At 50.4% G+C, this 20,691-nt stretch overlaps 1 protein-coding gene across 7 annotated transcripts in view; it reads left to right on the top strand.

The window, feature by feature from the left end:
• The first annotated feature begins 418 nt into the window (after window positions 1–418).
• ERICH1 (glutamate rich 1) overlaps window positions 419–20,691 on the top strand; it is an 81,833-nt gene continuing 61,560 nt past the window's right edge. For 3 of the 7 annotated variants that reach the window (XM_063606623.1, XM_014345882.4, XM_034965590.3), the window contains exons 1-2: window positions 419–541; window positions 15,900–16,046. In XM_063606623.1, coding sequence (XP_063462693.1) covers window positions 520–541; window positions 15,900–16,046 — 169 coding nt within the window. In that variant the 5' untranslated portion in view covers window positions 419–519. Of the gene's footprint in view, window positions 542–15,899; window positions 16,047–16,469; window positions 17,208–20,691 lie in introns of those variants that run through there. The other 4 variants (XM_034965586.3, XM_063606621.1, XM_034965588.3 and 1 more) reach the window with 2 other exon arrangements.

Raw genomic sequence — 20,691 nt, 5'->3', positions numbered from 1 at the left:
TATCCTGCAGGTGCCTTGGGGCCGGGGGCACTGCCCTGGCCATTCCCTGTGTCCGGCAGGTGCCTGGGGGCGAAGCGGGGACTGGGGATCCGCAGGTGCACCCGTGGGGCTGGGGGTGGGCGCCTCTCCTCTGGGGCCCTCCGTTCCCCTCTTCTCCACAACGCCCTCCCTAGCGTTCGCCCCCAGAGTTCCGCCACCGCGTAGAGCAGTCGCCGCCAGCGCTCCCACAGCGTCCTCAGGTCCCCAAGAGCCCGCGCCGCCGCCCCCGCAGCCCTCCCTCCGCGCATGCTCCACAGAGGGGCTCCCAGAGGCGGGTCTGGAGCCTCGCGACACGCCTACAGACTCGATATCAGCCAATCTACGGCCGTGATGTAGTTGACTGACCGCCCGTGGCGGGGTCCCGTATTCGGATTGGGCATTCCTGCTGTTGTGGGCGGACCCAGGAGGGCGGAACCCGGAAGGCACGGCGCTCAGGTCAGGACCGCGCACCGTGGTCTGAGGTCCGCGGCCGGGTCCCGCATGGCGGCGCACAGGAAGCATGGTAGGTGGGTGCGGCGCGGAGGCCTGCCCAGACCCCAGACCCCGCTCTCGGCTCAGACTGCGGTATTGACTCGGGACCCCCACCCCGGCCCCTTTCCAGGCCCCACCCCAAACCCAGACCGACTCCCCACCTCCACCCCAGTCCCTACCCATCCCCCGCTCATACCCCGGACCGCGGCCCACCCCTCGCCCGTGTTGTTGCTTGCATGGCTGCTGGTCGGGCCGGCCCTGCCAGGCCCCACCTGGTGTCTGGGGACCTGGGCGGGGGCGAGCCCAGCCAGGGGTTCGTGTTCTTAGCAGAGCCCCTGTTGGTGAGTGAGTAGGGGCCGCTTAGCTCTTCAGAGGGGTCCTAGCCCAGGGCTCTGGGGTGGGGCTGCAGCCGGCTCCGGCAGCCTCACCGAAAAGTACAGCAGAACCTCCCAGAGCCACTGTGTCCTCATCTGAGAGACGGAGGTCATGGTGTTTACCTTCAGTGGACCTAAGGTGTGGGGCGCATCCTAGTGCTTATTAAATTCTGTGATAGCATTAGTACCAAAGACAGGAGGAGAATAAATGGAATTGGTTAACCTGGCCGTGCCTTAGAACGGAAGTGTTAGAAAAAAAGCGTGCTCCTGCGTCCTGCAAACCCCAGCTCATTACCCTCACCGTGTAATCATCATTATAATGAAAAGAGTGGCGGTTTTTGACATGAATCTCGTGTTACTTGGATTAATTCAGGCGCTGATGAATTTTTTTCCTTCTCTATGTTTAAACTGATAATCATGGTTTTCCCTTTGAAATGAAAAGATAATGGCAAACTATAGTTATAAAACAATTGCTTAAAAAGAAAAAATTTCTCACTGAGGCAGAATGTGGAGAAAAATATGGTCTCAAGTCTTCCTTTTCAGGGACACACTGCACGTGGGCTTCCCCCTCTCCTTCAGGGCCAGGGAATTGTCACCTGATCAGCTCACAGGTTAAAAATGACCTAAGAGTTTTTAAGCAGTCAGATGTTAGGCTCTAAAATGGACATTCACGTATGTTAATGAGCACCAGAAATACCTTGTTCATGACCCTCTCCTGGAAGCAGGGCTGGCAGGCTGTGAATTCAGTGTCGAGGTTCTTAGGAGCAGACCTGACGGTCAGCTGCCTGCAAAGCTGTGCCTGCCTTCTTGGTGGGGGGCTTCTTGCCACTGCAGGTTTTTTCCTTGTTTTAAACCACAACACACTCTTCTCTTACATTCCTTCAAATGTTTGCACTCTTCTAAGCCTGAAATAAATGCTCTTCTCTATGCAAGAAATTATTATAGCATCTGTAATGTACCTAATCAACTTAGAAAAAAAAACCTTTCTCCATTCACTAAATTAAAGTGAATGAAAGCTGTTAATTGTTTTTGTCATTCACTAATCATCTTCCCTCGAAACAGCCTTTTTTTCCTATTGGATATGTGACAGAATGGTCAAGTAAATTTGCGTTGTTTAAGGACATTGTGATTGGAAGGATGGATTAATAAATCCCAAAAGTGTAAAATGTAGGTGGGAAAGAAAATATTAGTTTTCTGTGTGTCTTCCTCAAGATCACCTGAAGAGCCCATCGGCTGAGTGGCACTTAGGCTCTGAGAGGCACTGAAGGGAGGATTTAGCTGGAATAAAACTTCCCAGCATTTGTGACCTGGTGGAGCAGGAAACTGGGGTGTGTGTCTTCTTCAGAGCATTTCCCTTCTGCGTGGCTTGCAACGAGTGAAGTTAGGGGAACGTGCCGCAGGAGGAGGGGATGGAGCTTGGCGTGTCCCTTTGCAGGGATGTCTCTTTTCCCAAGGTCCAGCTCAGGGTCGTGGGGTGGTTGCAGATGGGGGTTGGGCGCTGTTGTTGATGGTGGGAGAGAAGGCAGGTGCCATAAGACGCAGGTGTGCCCCTCCTGGAGCAGACCCCACGCAGAACTGACTTGGCATCGTTTGTTCACCGCCGGGTGTTGGCGGAGCATCTGCTGAGTGTGGCAGAGCCCCTCAGGCCCTGGCTGCGGCAGCAAATCAGGCACGGTATCCCTCCCTCCCCGAGCTAAGTGAAGCTCTGCTGTGCTTTGAGGCTGTGCTTGGGGTTAGGGCAGTGCTTGCTGACAGAGGACACATCCAGGGGCCCATACTCTCCCCTGCCTGGCCCTGGCACAGACCAAGAAACATGAGGTGGAAAAGTTGGCAGTCAGGCTAAACAGTGATTCTAAGCATTTTTTTTTTTTTCCTGGAAGTAGATTGTTTCTGCTAGGCAATATAACCTGCTAATGTGACAGTTTCCCTGTAACAATGTGTAGCAAAACTCTGCAGGATTAATGGGAAGAATGTGTTGCCTTTGAAGCAGCACCACTTGACTAAAAATTCCTCAAATGTGCTCTATGTTATGCTAGTGTAAGTATAGCACCGGAGGATGTTTCTTGGGCCTACTTTGCAAGCCTCTGAGAGGTGCTGTGCAGCTCCGACCATGAACCGCTCTCCTAATTGAAGAGGGTCCCAGGAAGGGGAAGGGCACTATGGCCTCCATTCTACCCAGGGAGTTTGGGTGAATATCTGGCATGTAATTAAGTGCTAGCTCAGGTCGGGCTGTTTCTGGCATATAGGGTAGCCAGCGGTCAGGGGAGCCTGGAGTGGGGTTGCAGTGGACTGGGGAGGCCCCCAGTGTCACAGATCCCCCAGGGGCTGCGTGCTCCTCGAGGAAGGGGCCTCCTGCGGTGGGTGAGGACCTTAGGAGCTGCCCGGGTGACTCCTGGAAGGAATGACTGCATCTGGCGTTGACCGGGTTGAGCCTTGCTGCCTCCTCCTCCCTGGATGGTTCCCAGTGCCTGTCAGGACATCTCGTGTTGGTGAGCAGAGCCATACAGGACTTGCTCCTTGCTTCCTTCCCGAGACGCTGACTGTGTCCCTGCTGCCTGGGCGGAGTCTTGCTGTTGGGCTGGCGGAGCCTCCTCCCTGGTGGTTGGTCATTGTGAGGGATTTGGCTCTGGCCCTCTCCCTGACTCCATGTGTGCTTCAGGGACGTTTCCGGAGGAGGCAAAGCTTGCGTGGGGTTTGCTTGGCAGAGGCGATCCTCAGATGCTGGGGTGAGGACCACCGCCTTGTGGAGGCGGGAGCCCCGTCCCAGGGCCCAGCCCTGAGCAGGCAGAGGAGTGCCAGGCTGTCCGGCTGCTCCCTGTCTCCCTGCATCAGGCCTGTCCTCACCGCCTGCTGCTGTGTGTGTGGTGGGAGGATGCGCCCCTGGATTTAAGCAGAGTCCCTGCCCCGCAGCGCCCCCTGCATTCGTCTCACTGCACCCTGAGGCCAGTCCTTTGACTCCTTGTCCTGCAGTTTCCCATCAAGGTGGTTCAGTGGTGCCAGCCGCTCGCGTCGAGGAGAGAGCTCCAAGGGCACCATGCTGCTGGCCGGGCCTTGCTGGCCCGGCTGGGCCTTCTGTAGGGAAGGCCACAGAGCCCTGTCCCAGAGGCCTCCTCCTGGGAGGCACCCAGCCTGGTGTCAGCCTGGGGAACATGTGCTGGAGCGCGGGATGCTTGGATGCTTTTTAATAAGAATCCATTCTTGCTGTGACTGCTGCACGCACAGGACAGCTTCACTCGCCCTTGTAGGTGCATCCTCCAGGGCCACGGGGTCTGCAGCAGGCAGGCGGCCTCTGTCTTCCTGAGACTCCTCAGATGAAGTTGGAGCTGCCAGTGCCTTGCTGTGAGCAGTCACACTTCCTGTTCGCCACCTCCCTGTCATCTTCTGGTTTCTCCTGCACCTCAGGGAGTGGATTGCCCCAACTTCACACGCCGGGAATCACTGGCGCTGTCCACAGTGCTGGCACTGGTGCCAGAGTTCCTGCAGCTCTGGTAGTCCGGGAGAGGTGTCTGTGTGTAGGTGTGGGTCTGTGAGCTTGTGTGTGCATACTGTCAATGTGCATGCATGTATGTGTGCCGCTGTTCCTATGTGTGCACGTGTCTGTGTATGCCTTTGTGTGTGCACACGTGTCTGGTGTATGTGTGCATGCATGTCTGTGTGCATCTGTGCAGGTGTGTGTGTAGTGTGTATCTGTGCATGCATGTGTGTGCCTTTGTGGTGTGCGTGTGTGTATGTGTATGTGTACGTGTGTGCATGTGTATGTGCCTGAGTGGTGTATGTGTGTGCATGCATGTGTGTGCCTGTGTGTGGTGTGTATGTATGTGTGCCTGTGTGGTGTATGTATGTGTGTTTTGCATGTGGTCTGTGTGTACATGCATGTCTGCTTGGGATGTGTATGTACATGTGTGTGCATGTGTATCTGTGTACATATGTATGTGCCTGTGTGGTGTCTGTCTGTGCATGTGTGGTGTGTGTCCATGTGTCCATGTTCATGTATGTGTGTGTGCGTACATGTGTCTGTGTGTGGTGTGCGTCTACATGCATATCTGTTTGCCTGTGTATGCCTGTGTATGATGTGCCTGTGTACACGTCTGTGTGTGGCACTTGTGTACATGTGTGTCTGTGTGTTCACCTGTGTATATGTGCATGCATGTGTGCCTGTGTGTATGTGTGTGCGCCTGTGTGTCTTGTGCCTGTGTACATGTGTCTGTGTGTGGCGTGTGTGTACATGAGTGTCTGGCTGTTTGCCTATGTATATGTGCATGCATGTGTGCCTGTGTGTGTATGTGTGTGTGCCTGTGTGTTGTGTGCCTGTGTACACGTGTCTGCCTGTGGCATGGGTGTACATGTGTGTCTGTGTGTTTTCCTGTGTGTCTGTGCATGCATGTGCTCCTGTGTATGCATGTGCGCCTGTGTGTCGTGTGCCTGCATACACGTGTCTGCGTGTGGCGTGTTTGTACATGCGTGTCTGGGTGTGTCCCTGTGTGGTGTGTGCATCTCCCAGCTGTACCCTGCAACTTGCCTGTGATACCTGCCTCTCCCTTGGAGTCCCAGAGCTGAAGATGCCGGTTCGGATTTGTTTCCGTTGGAAAGAGGCCCCTTTTTCTTCTTGCAGAGTGGCGTTGGTCTGGTTGGGTGCCTGGTGACTCTGTTGGGGCCGACTTTCATTCTGGCCCCGTGTGTGGGACTGTGTGCAGAACTGGACAGGAGTCATTGCTGTGCTGCAGGAGAAGTGGGGCTGTATTCATTGACACGTGTGGCTTTGACATTTTCTACTCAGATGCGGTAGAATCCTTCCACCAGAACAGGAGTTGGCACCTCTTTTCCCATCTTCAAGGAAGGACAACGTGCTCAGGAGCGCTTCCCAAGTGAATGACTGAATGAATGAAGGAGGGAAGAGAGGAAGGAAGGAATCAGCCTCATGGAACAGGGAGGTTTAGAGAATCCTGGCAAAGCAAGAGGCGCCGTGCTAGCCAGGCCCTGCGGGAGTGTTGGTGCATGGTGAGGTTGGGGGGTGAGGGTCGGCCCCAGCAGGGAAGGGCAGGTGCAGTGATGGCAAGGCCAGAGCACGTGGGGATGAGGAGATGCGGTACTGCGACGGCTGGAGGAGGGTTGCAGGAGCTGCTCAGACATGGGGGCAGCTGCAGTCTCGGCTCCTTGCAGGTTGGGAGAGAGTCATGCTTGGTGTACAGCTGGAGAGGGAAGTGGGCCGAGGAGGTGGTGGATGCCGAATGTGCCCATCCCTGACGGCCGGCGCCTCAGTGCACAGCAGGCCTAGGTCTCGATGGGGACGGCCACCGAGGTCAGTCCTGCTGGGCTGCTGCCTCAGAGCTCACTCTACTAATGCTCAGGTGGCTCATCTGTAAAGTGGGCGGCAGCACCGTGAGGACCCAGCCAGGTGACCGATCACATGCAAGGTTCTGATGGAGTCACAAGCTGGTCACTGCTGCTGGTCCTGTCCCCTGTGTGCAGAAGACGCGGAGGTAGGGGACCCATGTGCCTGTGAGAACAGAGCAGACAGGATGCCGGAGAGGACAGCAGGCACGGAAGCCGGAGGGGACAGCAGGCACGGAAGCTGGAGGGCACAGCAGGTACGGAAGCCGGAGGGGACAGCAGACAGGAAGCTGGAGGGGACAGCAGACAGGAAGCCGGAGGGGTCAGCAGGCACAGAAGCCGGAGGGGACAGCAGACAAGAAGCCGGAGGGGACAGCAGACAGGAAGCCGGAGGGCACAGCAGACAGGAAGCCGGAGGGGACAGCAGGCACGGAAACCGGAGGGGACAGCAGACAGGAAGCCGGAGGGGACAGCAGGTACAGAAGCCGGAGGGGTCAGCAGGTGAGCAGGCATCACTGCGTCAGGGTGTGGGACGAGAAACCACAGCACCCAAAAAGGACCACATGGTCCTTCGTGGCTGGCGCAGGGAAGAAGTGGGGTCCAGGAGGCCACAGTGGGGCAGCCGTGGCTCCCTCGTGGTCCGGGCGAGGCAGCGTGGGTGCAGGAGGTACAGCTGCTTCCCGGGTTCTGGGTTCCACATCTTTGATAGCGTTCCTCAGTGAGCGTAACCTGTCCTTGCAAACAACATGGGGCTTGTCGGTGTGGAATCCCTTATGGGTTGCAAGTTCTTTGGGCTGAATTCAGGACCTATCTAATGAAAAAGCCAATGTTTAATGAAACTGGAAAAAATAAAAATATTGGAGTAAAAGGTGTATTTTATCTGGTGTCTCCTGATTTTCATAAAGCAGCTTGCTGAATGGCCTTCCCAATGACCTCTCAGCCTGTTTTAGCCCAGTCTTGTTTTGGTGAGAAACTGACTCCGAGAACTGAGTGGGCTGCTCTGAGGTCCCGCCCCCGTCGGGGCAGTGCCGGCCTCTCCGGAAGCCCCTGGGCTGCTCGCATCCCGCTGGGTGTGTTTACCAGTGCTTAATGAAAACTATTGCAGCCACCCGTGAAGGTAAGGTGTTTGTGAACGCTTCGTGATACGACAAATGCTGGTTAAAAAACTACAAGGAGAAACTCTGGGCAAAGTTTGCGTGGAATATTTTCTTTCTTCTCCTTTTTTATTTGTAGAGATCGGATCTCACTATGTTGTCCGGGCTGGTTCTCCAGTAATCCTCCTGACGCAGCATCCTGAGTAGCTGGCCTGCAGGTGCCCGGCTTTCTTCTTTGTTGAAGGGTTAGAGTTCCAGTAGAAAATGATTATTTGGTGTATTTTCACCTCCTACGTGAGGATCCCATGTCAGATCGGTCATGGCGTGAGGTTCTGGTGATGTCCCATTTGAGGATTATTTCTGGTTTGATGTCGAGCACTTGTTTTTTGTTTTTTCTTTTTGATATTTCAGAAAGCTTGCCCACTTCTGCTTAAGTATTAGCCAATTATTTTTCCATTTGTCATTCTGTTATGAAACTCCTCAAGAATCTGCTACTCATTGAATTAACATACTGAACTTTTCTTTCTTGTGAAGTGATATAATTCTATTACCAGTTTATTCCTTTATTTCTAGATTATAGTCAAACGCTAAATACCTTGCCTCATTATAGGGATAAAATGAAAAAAAAAATCCCACAGTGATTATCATTTTAAAGAAAGCTGTGGCTGGGCCAGCATATTTTCAGCAGGCATTTAACGTAGTTTTTACTGAAAAAAGAAAATTCAAACTATCAGATTTTCAAAAAATACAATAACCCTAATAAATGTTAAATTTAAAATGCCTATTACAACGAGACAGGCAGATGTAGGAGGAAAAAGAGATCAGCTAGAGCTGCTGTTCACTGAGAGAGCAGAATTTTGATATTTTCTCTAAACTGGTGAAATAATGTGGTTTGTGTGTGTTTTGCGGTTTTAGTGGAAATGTTTTGAGAGATTTCTCTAATATGACAGGTGAAGGAGGCAGGGAGCAAGCACCTCCAAGCTGGCCATGGTGGAAATTTCTACTAATGATTATTTCCAGTCTTGTTTTCAGTAGCAGTTTTTCATTTAAACATGATGTTAAAAGCCTGCCAACTCTTGTTTGAAAATCTAATCACTTTTCTGTTTGTAAGTCTGTTAAGTGGAAACTAAAAAGGAATGTTATAAACCGATTTTGTTCTCTGTGAGTGTTAGTCTGTTCTGCATTGCTGTAAAGGAATGTCGGAGGCTGGGTAATTTATAAAGAAAAGAGGTTTGCTGGGCTCACGGTTCTGCAGGCTGTACAGGGAGCATGGCGCCAGCACCCATTTCTGGTGAGGCCCCGTCGGGAAGCTTCCACTCTTGGGGAAGGCAGAGGGGAGCCAGTGTCCTATGGTGAGGGAGGGAGAGCGGGAGAAGGTGGAGGTCCCGGCCTTTTAAGTAGCCAGATCTCCAAGAGCTCATCACCACGAGGTGGGCACCAAGCCATTCCCACGGGATCTGCCCCATGGCCCAGACACCTCCCAGCAGGCCCACCTTCAACACTGGAGCTCACATGTCACCATGGGATTTGGAGGGGACACATCCAAACCACGTCAGTATGTTTTACTCCTGCAGTGGCTTTACATTGTAAAGTCACTCGTGAATATTTGTGGTCTCTCTTATTTTAATGAATTCCTGTAAGCATGTGGTCCTATCGGTTTTACAGCTTCTCCCGAGCAGCCACATTTTGAAATAGGTCCTTTTGAACTGATCTCATTCTTCACATTCCCAAATAAGCTGTACACGTATTTTCTCTGAAAGTCACACTTTTCCAACAGACACCAGTTTATAAGGGTGATAGCAAAAGTTTTGAAATTTTAGAGAATCACGAATGATCATTATTTTAATCTCTTCCAGCACCAGGAGTCTCATACCCAACTGTTAGATTTTAAATTCAGCAACTGCATTTAGGAAGAGTTTAGAATTGAATAGGTTCACTTCCAGTGGTCAAACTTTGTTTCTTTGTGAGGTACATATATTTATAGTTTTTCCTAAGTGTGTAATTTCCAAAGAACACTTTACTGAAAGATTTTATTGGTATTTGGCTGTGTCTTTTATTTGAAATAGCAAGTGTAGGCAGCAGTCCTTTCTGAGAATTATACCGAAGTGACTTAATTCCCCTGTGAAAGGGACTCATTTCTGCTGGGTGTTGCGGCATGTGAATTTCAGACGGGGTGTTTTTTCTGGGCCTTGGCCTTTTGTTGTTGTGTCTCTCTTTTTCTCGGTGCTGATTGCTTGGCCTGCTTCATCATTTATTTGTTTTCCTGCAGGTTTTTTTTTTTCGATTGGCATTAAATACTCCGTCCTCTGCCTTTTTATTTTCCGGTGATTGCTTTTTGATGGGCACTAGAGTTTCAAGTTAAAACTTGCTCTTGCTGCTGGAAGGGGAGCACGTTGATGAGGTGTGGGAAGGAGAATGGAACCAGCATCCTCAGGCTTCTGACAGACATGGAGTCGTCGTGACTGCAAGGCACTTTCATTTGGGCCACGCAGCATCGGGGGCTCCAGGAGCTCCTGCTGCACCAGCTGGTCCAGCTCTGTTTTTGTGGGTTCCTTTTGTTTTCAACACATTGTGAATTAAACAGAAAAGAGGCTTTTAACCTCTAACTTGATTTTTGTCAGCCTCTATCTAGAGCTCATAAGCGTACACACACTTAGGTAAAAACACATTGGATCAAAAACGAGCATTTCAACAAACCAAAAATGACAAATGCTTCACAGTGTCCTGGTTATTCTGGAGGGAAAAAACCTTTCGTTTATGTTCTGCTTTTGGTATTAGTCGCGAAGTAGAGCTGGCCCGTTGGAACACAGGCTGTGTTTACAGAATCGTGTCCATATCTGCAGGAAACCACCAGCAGTCCGTGGGGTCCTCGTGTCATTCCTCTGACGGTTCCAAGAAGCAGCAAGGGCATCAGTGCCATGCAGTGTGGTTTTGGTCTAAAACAGCTGATTATTTCTGTGTAAATAAACAGTGTGAGCACTGGTGGTAAAGGCCCTGAGTGCCTGGGCCAGGTGTGTGGGGGCCGCACGTTCGGCGCTTGTCAGCTCAGATGCTAAACCCAAGTGGCGCCGTGTCCATGAGGTCTCTCCCAGCCCCAACCTCCATGCTCTCATCTCTGGGGCTGGGAGGAAGTGAAGCTCGTCTGTGAATCTGCCAGCAATATTAGCTGGTGGAAAGTAATTATTAATATTCAATTTTGCATTTTAAACTTTGCTCTTTTAAAAACTGATTTTAAAAAGTTAAAATTATATTTTAAAAAAAATACTTTATTATTTCTATTTTAGCAGCTGTAAATATTTAGACGTATTATTTGTCAGCAAAGTTATTTTTAGATACCTGGATATTTGTATTAAACTGAGTTAAAATTTATTATAATTCTTGTTGAAGAAAAAATCTCCCGCTTTATAATGAGATATCCATTTTGACATCTATTTGAGATCATCTGTTTTTGTGCCTGTTTACAGGACACTTTATGACTAATTCATGGGTCATGGATAATATGACACAAAACCAGCCTTTGCCAATATTTAATATCAAAATCATGCTGTAACTCCTGTGAGTGAAGCATTGTGCGGGACGTGCTCGTCTTTTCTGTGACAAGGCTTACCAGAAGTAGCAGGGGTCAGAGTGGCTTCAGGCTCATTCCAGCGAAGGAGCAGATACGGTGACCTCCAGGAGTGTGTGGGCCACTGGGAAAGACGTTTTCCTTCATGAGGTTCTAGAACACCCATGCAACATGGAGCCCCTTCAGCCACAGGGATTCATGATACTTAAACCAGTTTAGCTTAGGCTGCTGAAAGGTTTTCTTTTTGCTTTAGTTTATTTTGACGACCGTGCTCAAGTTTGAATTTGGAAAGGGACGTTGTCTTTCCCGTGGCTGTAAACTGTACAGACCTTTATGTGTTGACCGTCGTGAATTAGCACATCCAAATCCCTACGGCCTTCCCACTCCCACCCTCCATATGAAAACTTGGGATTTAAACGTTAAGGACTAAAATTCTATACTAAAATTGTATTGTTTGCTTAAGATTTTTAAGCAGCCTGTTTTCCTGCATTCTTAAGTAGTTACATGCTCTTCCTGGCATCCTGATTATCCCAGATATCAGCTTTGTTATCCTGTGTGTCTGTGGCTGACACTGGCGCGGTGCGAGCATGCATCCTCGTCCTTCATCGTGGGTACCTCAGCGTTCTGCCATCGGTCATGTCCGTGGGTGACGCTGGCGTGGGGCAGGTGTGTTTCCTCGTCCTTCCTCGTGGGCACCTCGGCGTCCTGCCGTTGGTATGTCTGCGCGGCCTGCATTTGCCTCTCAGAGGTCTCATTTGTCTTTGAGGGTGTCCAGGACATTCCTCTTTCTCCAAGTCCTCTTTTGTGCAGAGTAGTCGGTGATTTTCAAGGAGTGACATGATGAGATTTTGTGTTCAGAAGACAAGAGGAGCAAGGTGCATGTCTAGGGCCGCGTTCTGCTTTCTAAATGTTGGTCTTCTTGGAGAAGGGGCTGGTTCCAGGCCTAGGCAGAGAAAATACAAGATGAGCCTGCGGTACCTTGTAGGGCCTTGTGTGCTCATGGGAGGGCCGGGTGGGCTGGAGGGCACCGGGTCCATGCTGGAGGGCGCTGGGTCCACACTGCGGTGGACCCTGTGGCCAGTGCTGGGACTATTTGAGCAACAAAGTATATCCGGACAGTACAGGGTGATGGTCCTTGGAACGAATGAAACATCTGCGAGTCCTTAAAGTATTAAATAGCACAAAGGTAATAATTCAATACATGTGCAAGTGTGGGCACTTCAGTACAAAATTCCACGTGATAAACACGGAAGGAGTGAGGAAGGAAAGCCACTGAGGAGCCCACAGCCACGTCTGCCGCCGCCAGGACCCACCAGCGGATGCCAGAATTAGTGGGTGAGATTGAGGAGGAGAAGGATCTAGTCAGGCGGTGTCTCCTTCACAGTGTGTGTTGGTTATGAAGGAAAGAGGGTCGCTTGGCAGGGAGAGACCCAGCAGACCTCACAGCACCTGCGGGCGACCGCGGGCGTCAGCGGAGAGAAGCATCTCAGCCAGATGTGGGCACCAGCGGCCATCTGCAGTTCTGCAGAAGTGAATGACCTCAGTGTCACCCTGAGAACACCGGACCCAAGTTACTGCAGTTCCAAAAAATAACTGCCGCAAGAGGTGTCATGATGGTGGAGGATGAGGAAAATGGGAGCAAAGTGGGGCACGGAGGGTGGATGGGGCAGGATCGGAGCCTGGTCGATGTGGGAGCCTGCTGTTGGATGACGGCTCAAACAGCCAGGGCTGGGGTGGGGCAGAAACCCAAGTTTTCACGGTTGAAACGGCCTCCCTGAGCCTCGCCAGGCCTGGGGCTTTCGTGTGGCAAAGCCCCGAGGGTCGGGCTCTCAGCCCAGGCAGTGGCCCCAGGGCCTGGGCTCCCGGTGGGAGGTGAGTCCAGGACCTGCCTAGGTGGTCTATGGGGAAGCTCCTTAGGAGGGTGTTGGGGCATTGGCATGTGCACTGACAAACCGCACAACACACCAGGGTACAGATGGCAGCGCACAGAGAAGCCGCACAATGCACAACACACCAGAGTACAGATTGAAGTGCAATGACAAACCGCACAACACATGGGTCTGCATGGTTCTGGGAACCACCCCTCTCGAATCTGCTCGTGTGGCGCCTGAGCAGGCGTGCAGGGGAATTGCAGAAATCCTAGAGGCTGAAGACCCAGAGGCCTTGGGGTTCTGTGGTCCCTGCACGCTGTGCCAGCAGATTGATTCCTGGCTTTCAGGTGGTGAGGCTGGGATCACGTAAATCTCTTCCGAGAGAAATGCCTGTGTTACAGAAGGCGGAGCTTGTGACTCCCAGGGTGGCCTCTGCCTTGTCAGTTATCCCTGAGAAACCCCTGTCAGCTGTCACTCTGAATTTAAAGCCAGCTGACTTTAGATTGTTCCCGCCTTCTACTTCCATTTTAGAATTTTTATAAAGATTCGAAATGTACTGTACACCTATATCAGATATTTTCATTTGAAACATGAAATTTAACAGTGTTGGTGGAAAACCACTGTTAATTAGGCTATAAATGTAATTTATTTCAGGCAGTGGATGGAATTCAGTGAAAATGCTCCCTACCTTTCTTTTTTTTTAAGGCACATTCTTATTATGTCGCTTTTAGCTCCCAAATCTGCCTCAGGAAGCCTTGAAAGACTGTGACCTGGGGCCAGACTCAGTGCGCTCCAATCCGTACCCTGGTGTGTTGTGCGGTTTCTCCGTGCGCTCCGATCCATACCCTGGTGTGTTGTGCAGTTTGTCATTGCACTCCAATCTGTACCCTGGTGTGTTGTGCGTTGTGCGGTTTCTCCGTGCGCTCCGATCTGTACCCTGGTGTGTTGTGCGGTTTGTCAGTGCACTCCAATCTGTACCCTGGTGTGTTGTGCGGTTTCTCAGTGCGCTCTGATCCAAACCCTGATGTGTTGTGCCGTTTCTCAGTGCGCTCCGATCCTTACCCTGGTGTGTTCTGCCATTTTCTTTGGGATCAGCTGCCTTGTTTCAGAAAACTCTGTCATCTGATGCTTGCTTGGGCCCAGCGTCTCCTGGCGGTGGCTGTTTAGTCAGGGCCTGCCCTGGCCTGCCCCCCTCCCTGGGACTGTCTTGTGCCTGCCCAGCCTCAGGCGTTCTGCAGCATTGCCTGGCTCTGACCATCGCCTGGGATTTCTCCGTAGCATTTTCCTGGCTCCAGACACTCGCAGGCAGCTGTGCCTGGGGAGGCGACTTCAGCCACATGTCCGCGTTGGCTGCCCCAGGCCCAGCAAGGCTTTAGCTCTGAGCGCCCCTGTCCTTGTTTGCAGAATTGGGCGGCTGGTTATGGTTTTGTCTTAGAATTTGTTCTGGTTTATGAAGATGTTGGATAAAGTGCATCTTATCTGCCTACCATCTCCTCTGCTCATCACCAGCTTGGTCATCTGGCATAGGACATTTTCTTCTTTGACATTTGAAGGAAATGTTACCATTGGATTTTTATCTGAAGTCTTGGAACCTTCTTTTGAACATACCTGGGAGCACTGCAGCACATTTTTAAAAGCATTTCACAGACCACCTGTTGCTCCCTGAGAGCCAAGGTGTCTCCGCCAGGCAGGTATGCTTGAGGCAAGGCCTTTCTGTAGGGGTGGGACCCGCTCACCACAGCCAACAGGAGCTTTTGAGGTATCCTGTGCTAGTGCATTTCTGCATCATATTCAAAATATAGCGTATGGGGATCCTCTCATTGCCAGGACCTGGTGAAGAGCCCGGGGTCTCAGGGATCACATCGTTTCAGTTCAGGTTTTCCACTTAACCAGAGGTCGTTTCCTCCCAGCAAAAGCAGGCTTTGTGCTCACTCTCTGGGAGCCGCGGAGGTGGAGAGTCTGAGTGAGCAGCCACCTTGTTCATGACCACACTACACCTCACTCCCACTGAGCTCTGTGCTCAGGGTTTTCATGGTCCATCCACAGAGGGCACGGGGAGCTCTGGTGAGCATTGTGTGGAAACCCACATAGTGTTCTTAACAGCGGGGCCTGTAGGAGGGTTATTTCTATCACGTGTTTGTCCCAGAGGCCAGAATTAGGAAGGATTTGTGCCTTCAGCTACAGTGTTCCCATGTAGGGCCGTGGAGCCTCCCTGCCTCGCCTAGAAGCCACCCCCAGCGTCTCCTCTCAGGGGGCCCATGACAGATCCCTGCACGCCTCTAGTCAGGCCAAGTCCCCGCCTCCCTGTTCCTAAAGGCACCAGGCAGTTGTTTCAGGAGTGCTGATTTCCACTGTGCGACTTTTGGTTATTCTAAAGCAGCTATCTTTTTTCTAAATTTTATGAGGTTAAAAGAATTCATTTCATTAACTTTTCCCCACACCTTATCCACTATGCTATTTTGAGACCAATGCCTGTTTATTAACCACACTTAAATCAGGGCAGAAATATTTATTCATTATGACCGTTTGTCCCACAGTTTAAACAACGTAAACTAAAACAAGCAAAGTAAAGAATCTCTGTTTAGTGGTTAAACCACGTCAGATGCACGGAATTCTCCCCATTCGCAGTTGTTGACACGTTCAGTTTAAGGGACAGAGTGCAGACCATGGGTTCCCAGAGGGCGCGGGGTGGTGCCTGCCCTGCCTCAGGGCCCCCCAGACCTGCTCCATTCACTCACCTGGCTCCAAGCACTGTGGGCCACTGACACCGTCCACCCAGGACCACAGCCCCCACTGACAGGGGTCATGACCTGCATGTGCCTGAACCTCACAGGGAGGAACCGAGCGACCTGGAGCCAGAGGCAGCACCTGCCAGCAGTGCACAGCCTACTGGATGCAGGGTGATGCCCTGGAGAGAGGGTCAGCTGATGGCAGGATGGTGGGGGGTCCTCGGGCCAGCCTCAAGGGTTCCTCTGCGGGCAGAGTCTGGGGGATCCTGGTGTGCAGTGCCCAGCGTGGGAGGACCAGGGACTTGGGTCTCCGTTGGTGCTTTCAGGATGTGTGTGTTTGTGTAGAGTAAAAGTCACGTGTGATTCAGATGAACTGCATAACTCATTCCTTTTCCTCCTTTTCTTTTAATCGGTTGTCTGTACAGTGTTTGTGGAGAAGGTGCTGCAGAGACTTTTTCCTCCTGTTCCAAGTGGCCAAGGAAAGAGGGAACCCCAGACGCTGGCCTTCCAAAATCCACCAAAGAAAGTGACCTCTGAGAAAGTGAGCCAGAAACATGCTCAGCCTTTGACAGGTGAGGTTGTCTGCAGATGTGGGTGGGTCTCAGAAACTGAAGTTAACCTCCGTCGTCATCACTTGCCTTGGAGAATGTGTCTTTTGGGCCTCGGGCATCTGTCTGCAGGTCTGCAGAGGGCCTGCAGCAGGTGGGCAGGGCAGGCATCGCTCTCCACACAAGCTCTGCCAAGGTCCCTGTGGACTCCCCAGCCAAGGCCAGGTCAGGGTGCTGCCTTTTTGGGGTCATTTACTTGTGTGCTCTGAAGATGGCGATTGGAGTGAAACTGGGGCTTGGGCCAGCCTTCCTGTCCTCTGAGGAAGACAGGCGCCTTCCCCACCATAACACCATGCCCCCAGTCACTGTGGTGGCCCCCTTGGCCCCGTTGGCTTGTGCCCACTCAGGGACAGGCTTCTGATGTTCTTGTCCCGTGGTCTTTGGCAGACGTCTGTCCCATGACAGCCCCATGTTAAGCTCTTGGTGGCTGCAGGATCATCTGCCATGAGAGTCCCATCAGCTCTGGTCCCTGCAGTGCAACTCCGCTCACCTGTGAGACTGTGAGAGGACCCCGCTGAGAGACACGGGAAGAGACCACCTGGGTGCAGCACATCCCACTGAGAGACACGGGAATAGACCACCTGTCTGCGGCACATCCTACTGAGAGACACGAGAAGAGACCACTTGGGTGGACCACATCCCACTGAGAGATGCGGGAAGAGGCCACCTGGGTGCAGCACATCCCACTGAGAGATGTGGGAAGAGACCACCTGGATGTAACACATCCCACTGAGAGACACGGGAATAGACCACCTGGGTGCGGCACATCCCACCGAGAGACACGGGAATAGACCACCTGGGTGTAAGACATCCCACCGAGAGACACGAGAATAGACCGGCTGTGCGCAGCACATCCAACTGAGAGACGTGGGAAGAGAACACCTGGGTGGAGTACATCCCACCGAGAGATGCAGGAAGAGGTCACCTCTGTGCAGCACATCCCACCGAGAGACACAGGAATAGACCACCTATGTGCAGCACATCCTACTGAGAGACGTGGGATGAGAACACCGAGAGATGCCAGAAGAGGCCGCCTGGGTGCAGCACATCCCACTGAGAGATGCGGGAAGAGACCACCTGGGTGCAGCACATGTGGGCGGGTCCATTCGGTTCCCCAGTAAACACGTAAGTCCATAAAGCCAGATGTGGGTTCCTGGGTGTCATTTCTGGGGGTCTCGTTGGTGTTTGTATAGTGGTGGTCTCTCACTGGGCATTTGTTCTCCACGCATTTGTGTTCCTGAGAGCTGCGTGGTCTCTGGTTTTCACACACCTTATAATGGAGCCGCTCACCAGGATCTCAGCAGGCAGGTCCTCGTCATCCCACAAATCACCTTCCAGCCCCACAGGTCAGATCTCCATTGACTCCGAACACATCTTCCCACAGACGTAATATTCTGTGTGGTGATTCCATTTCCAGGCCGGCTCAGAAAGCCTGTCTAACCTGCTGTGTGACGAGTGCCACAGACACCGTTCTGGTCAAGGATAGAAGACAAGTGAGAAGGAAAAAGTTCCCTTCACGTCTCCTAGATACGGGGTTACACTAAGCATGCTTTTCCCATGGGACAAATCCATGTATTCCATGTTCTTTTCTACATTTTTCCCATATGGCTTAATGTTTTCAAATGGTACAAGCTCCCAGTGTAGTAGGATAACGTTCCAATTAAGGAGTAAATGACTGCTATTGCACATACTTTTGCCATTTAAAGAATATACTTATTATAGGCTGAATTGCGCTCCCCGCCTCACAGCTGCCACCAGCAAATTTGTATGTAGAAGCCCTAACCCCCCATACTTCAGAATGTGACTGTGTTTGGAGATGGGGTCCTAAAGTTGATTAAGGGTCAATGAAGTCGTCAGGGTGTACCCTAATCCAATATTACTGGTGTCCATATTAGAAGATGAGATCAGGACACACATACGTAGAGAGGCTTGACCCTGTGACAACTGAGAGAGAACGGCGTCTGCAAGCCAAGGTCCAAAGCCAGCCCTGCTGAGACTATGTCCTTGGCCTTCCAGCCTTCCAGGCTGTGAGAGAACAAATGTCTGTTGTTGACTTCGCCCAGTCTGTGGGGCTTTGTAGTGGCAGCCCTAGAAAGCTAATGCACTGTCCATTGTGCCTGTTAGAAATTTTCTTGCTTTTTCAATCAGTATAACAAAGTTTTTAAAGAAAAAGCAGGTAATGAAAATCTGAAAGAAGCAACAAAAAAGACTTCTGGAACTAATAAAGGATTATAGTGGGTTGTATGATACAAAGTTAATACACAGAAGTCAACTGCTTTCCTATATGTCAGCAAAGAACAAGTGGAATTTGAAATTAAAAACACCCAGCACTTTGGGAGGCCAAGGTGGGCGGATCACAAGGTCAGGAGATTGAGACCATCCTGGCTAACACAGTAGACAGTAGAAACCCTGTCTCTACTAAAAATACAAAAAATTAGCCAGGCATGGTGGTGCACACCTGTAATCCCAGCTACTCGGGAGGCTGAGGCAGGAGAATCACTTGAATCCTGGAGGCAGAGGTTGCTGTGAGCCGAGATCATGTCACTGCACTCCAGCCTGGGCAACAGAGCAAGACTCCGTCTCAAAAACAAAACAAAACCACTGTATCATTTATATTACCACCCCCCCCATAATAAAATATTTTAGTGTAGATCTAACAAATGTGTACAACATCAATATGAAGAAGCTATAGAACTCTGATGAAAGAAATCAAAGAAGACTAAAAATTGAACAGATATTCCATGTTCATGGATAGGAAGACTCAATATTATAGAGATACTCATTCTTCCTAACTTGATATACACATTCAATACAATCCTGATTAATATCCCAGCAAGTTATTTTGTGGATATTGATAAACTGATTCTAAAGTTTAGATGGAGAAGCAAAAGACTGAGAATAGCCAAAAGAATATTAAAGGAGAAAAACAAAATAAAGGACTGGCATTGCATGACTTCAAGAGTTACTTACCAGAAATCTACAGTAATCAAGACAGCATATTTTTGGCAAAAGAGTAGACACATAGATTAATGGGACAGAATAGAGCGTACAGAAATAGACCCACATGAATACCACTGACTTATCTTTGATACAGGAGCAAACAAAGGCTATTCAGTGAATGGTCTTTTCAACAAATGGGGCTGGCACAACTAGACATACACATGCATAAAAATATAGACACAGACCTTAAACCTTTCACAAAAAAATCTTACTAAAAATGGATCTGGACTGGGCACGGTGGATCACACCTATAATCCCAGCACTTTGGGAGGCCAAGATGGGCGGATCACGAGGTCAGGAGATCGACACCATCCTGGCTAACATGGTGAAACCCTGTCTCTAATAAAAATACAAAAAATCAGCTGGTCGTGGTGGCGGGCGCCTGTAGTCCCAGCCACTCGGTAGGCTGAGGCAGAAGAATTGCTTGAACCCAGGAGCAGAGGTTGCAGTGAGCTGAGATGTTGCCACTGCAGTCTGGCCTGGGTGACAGAGCAAGACTCCATCTCAAAAAAAAAAAAAAAAAAGATCTTACACCTGAGTGTAAAATGCAAAACTATAAACGGTTAGAAGATTACATGGGAGGCAATCTAGGTGCCCTCGGGTTCAGCAGTGACTTTTTAGCTACAACACCAAAGGCTTGATCAATCAAAGAAAGAATTGATAAGTAGATGTCCAGTTGATAACCTGGACATCATTAAAATCTTGTGCTCTGCGAATGACATTGTCAAGAGAATGAAGAGACAGGCCACAGACTTAGAGAAAATATTTTCAAAAGACATACCTGACAAAGGACTGTTATTCAAAATGTTTGAAGAATTCTTAATAAGAAAATGGGCCAAAGATGTGGACGTCACCAAGGAAAATATGTAGATGGCAAATAATCCTATGTAAAGATGTTTCACATCATATGTTATCAGGGAAACGCAAATTAAGACAATGAGACACCACCACATACCTACTAGAATGGACAAAATCCAGAACACTAACAACACCAAATGCTGGAGGAACAAGGACTCTCATCACTGCAGATGGGAATGCAAAACAGGGCAGCCACTTTGGAAGACAGTTTGGTAGTTTCTTACACAACTGAACATACTCTTACCTGTAGGATCCAGCAGTTATGCCCCTTGACATTTATCCAAATAGATGGAAAACGTCAATAAACCTGCACATGGATGTTTATAGCAGCTTTATTCATAACTGCCAAAACTTGGAAGCAACGAAGATGTCCTTCAGTAAGTGAATGAATAAGCAAATTGTGGTACATCCAGACAACGGAAAATTATTCAGGGCTAAAAAGAAATGAACTGTCAAGCCATGAAAAGACATGATGGGACCTTAAATGCTTATTAGTAAGTGAAAGAAACCAATCTGAAAAGGCTACACATTGCAATTCCAACTCTGTAACACTGTGGAAAAGCAAAACTGAGGAGACCCCAAAAAGATCAGTGACTGCCGAGGACTGGGAGGAGCAGGTGGAGCCCAGGGGACTTGCAGGACGGTGAAACCTCCCCGTACGATGCCGAGGACTGGGAGGAGCAGGTGGAGCCCAGAGGACTTGCAGGACGGTGAAACTGCCCTGTATGATGCCAAGGACTGGGAGGAGCAG

Source organism: Pan paniscus, chromosome 7, assembly GCF_029289425.2.
Source record: "Pan paniscus chromosome 7, NHGRI_mPanPan1-v2.0_pri, whole genome shotgun sequence".
Classification (NCBI taxonomy): Eukaryota; Metazoa; Chordata; class Mammalia; order Primates; family Hominidae; genus Pan; species Pan paniscus.
The sequence above is the reverse complement of the archived record's forward strand: the minus strand, read 5'-3'. Positions and strand labels throughout refer to the sequence as shown.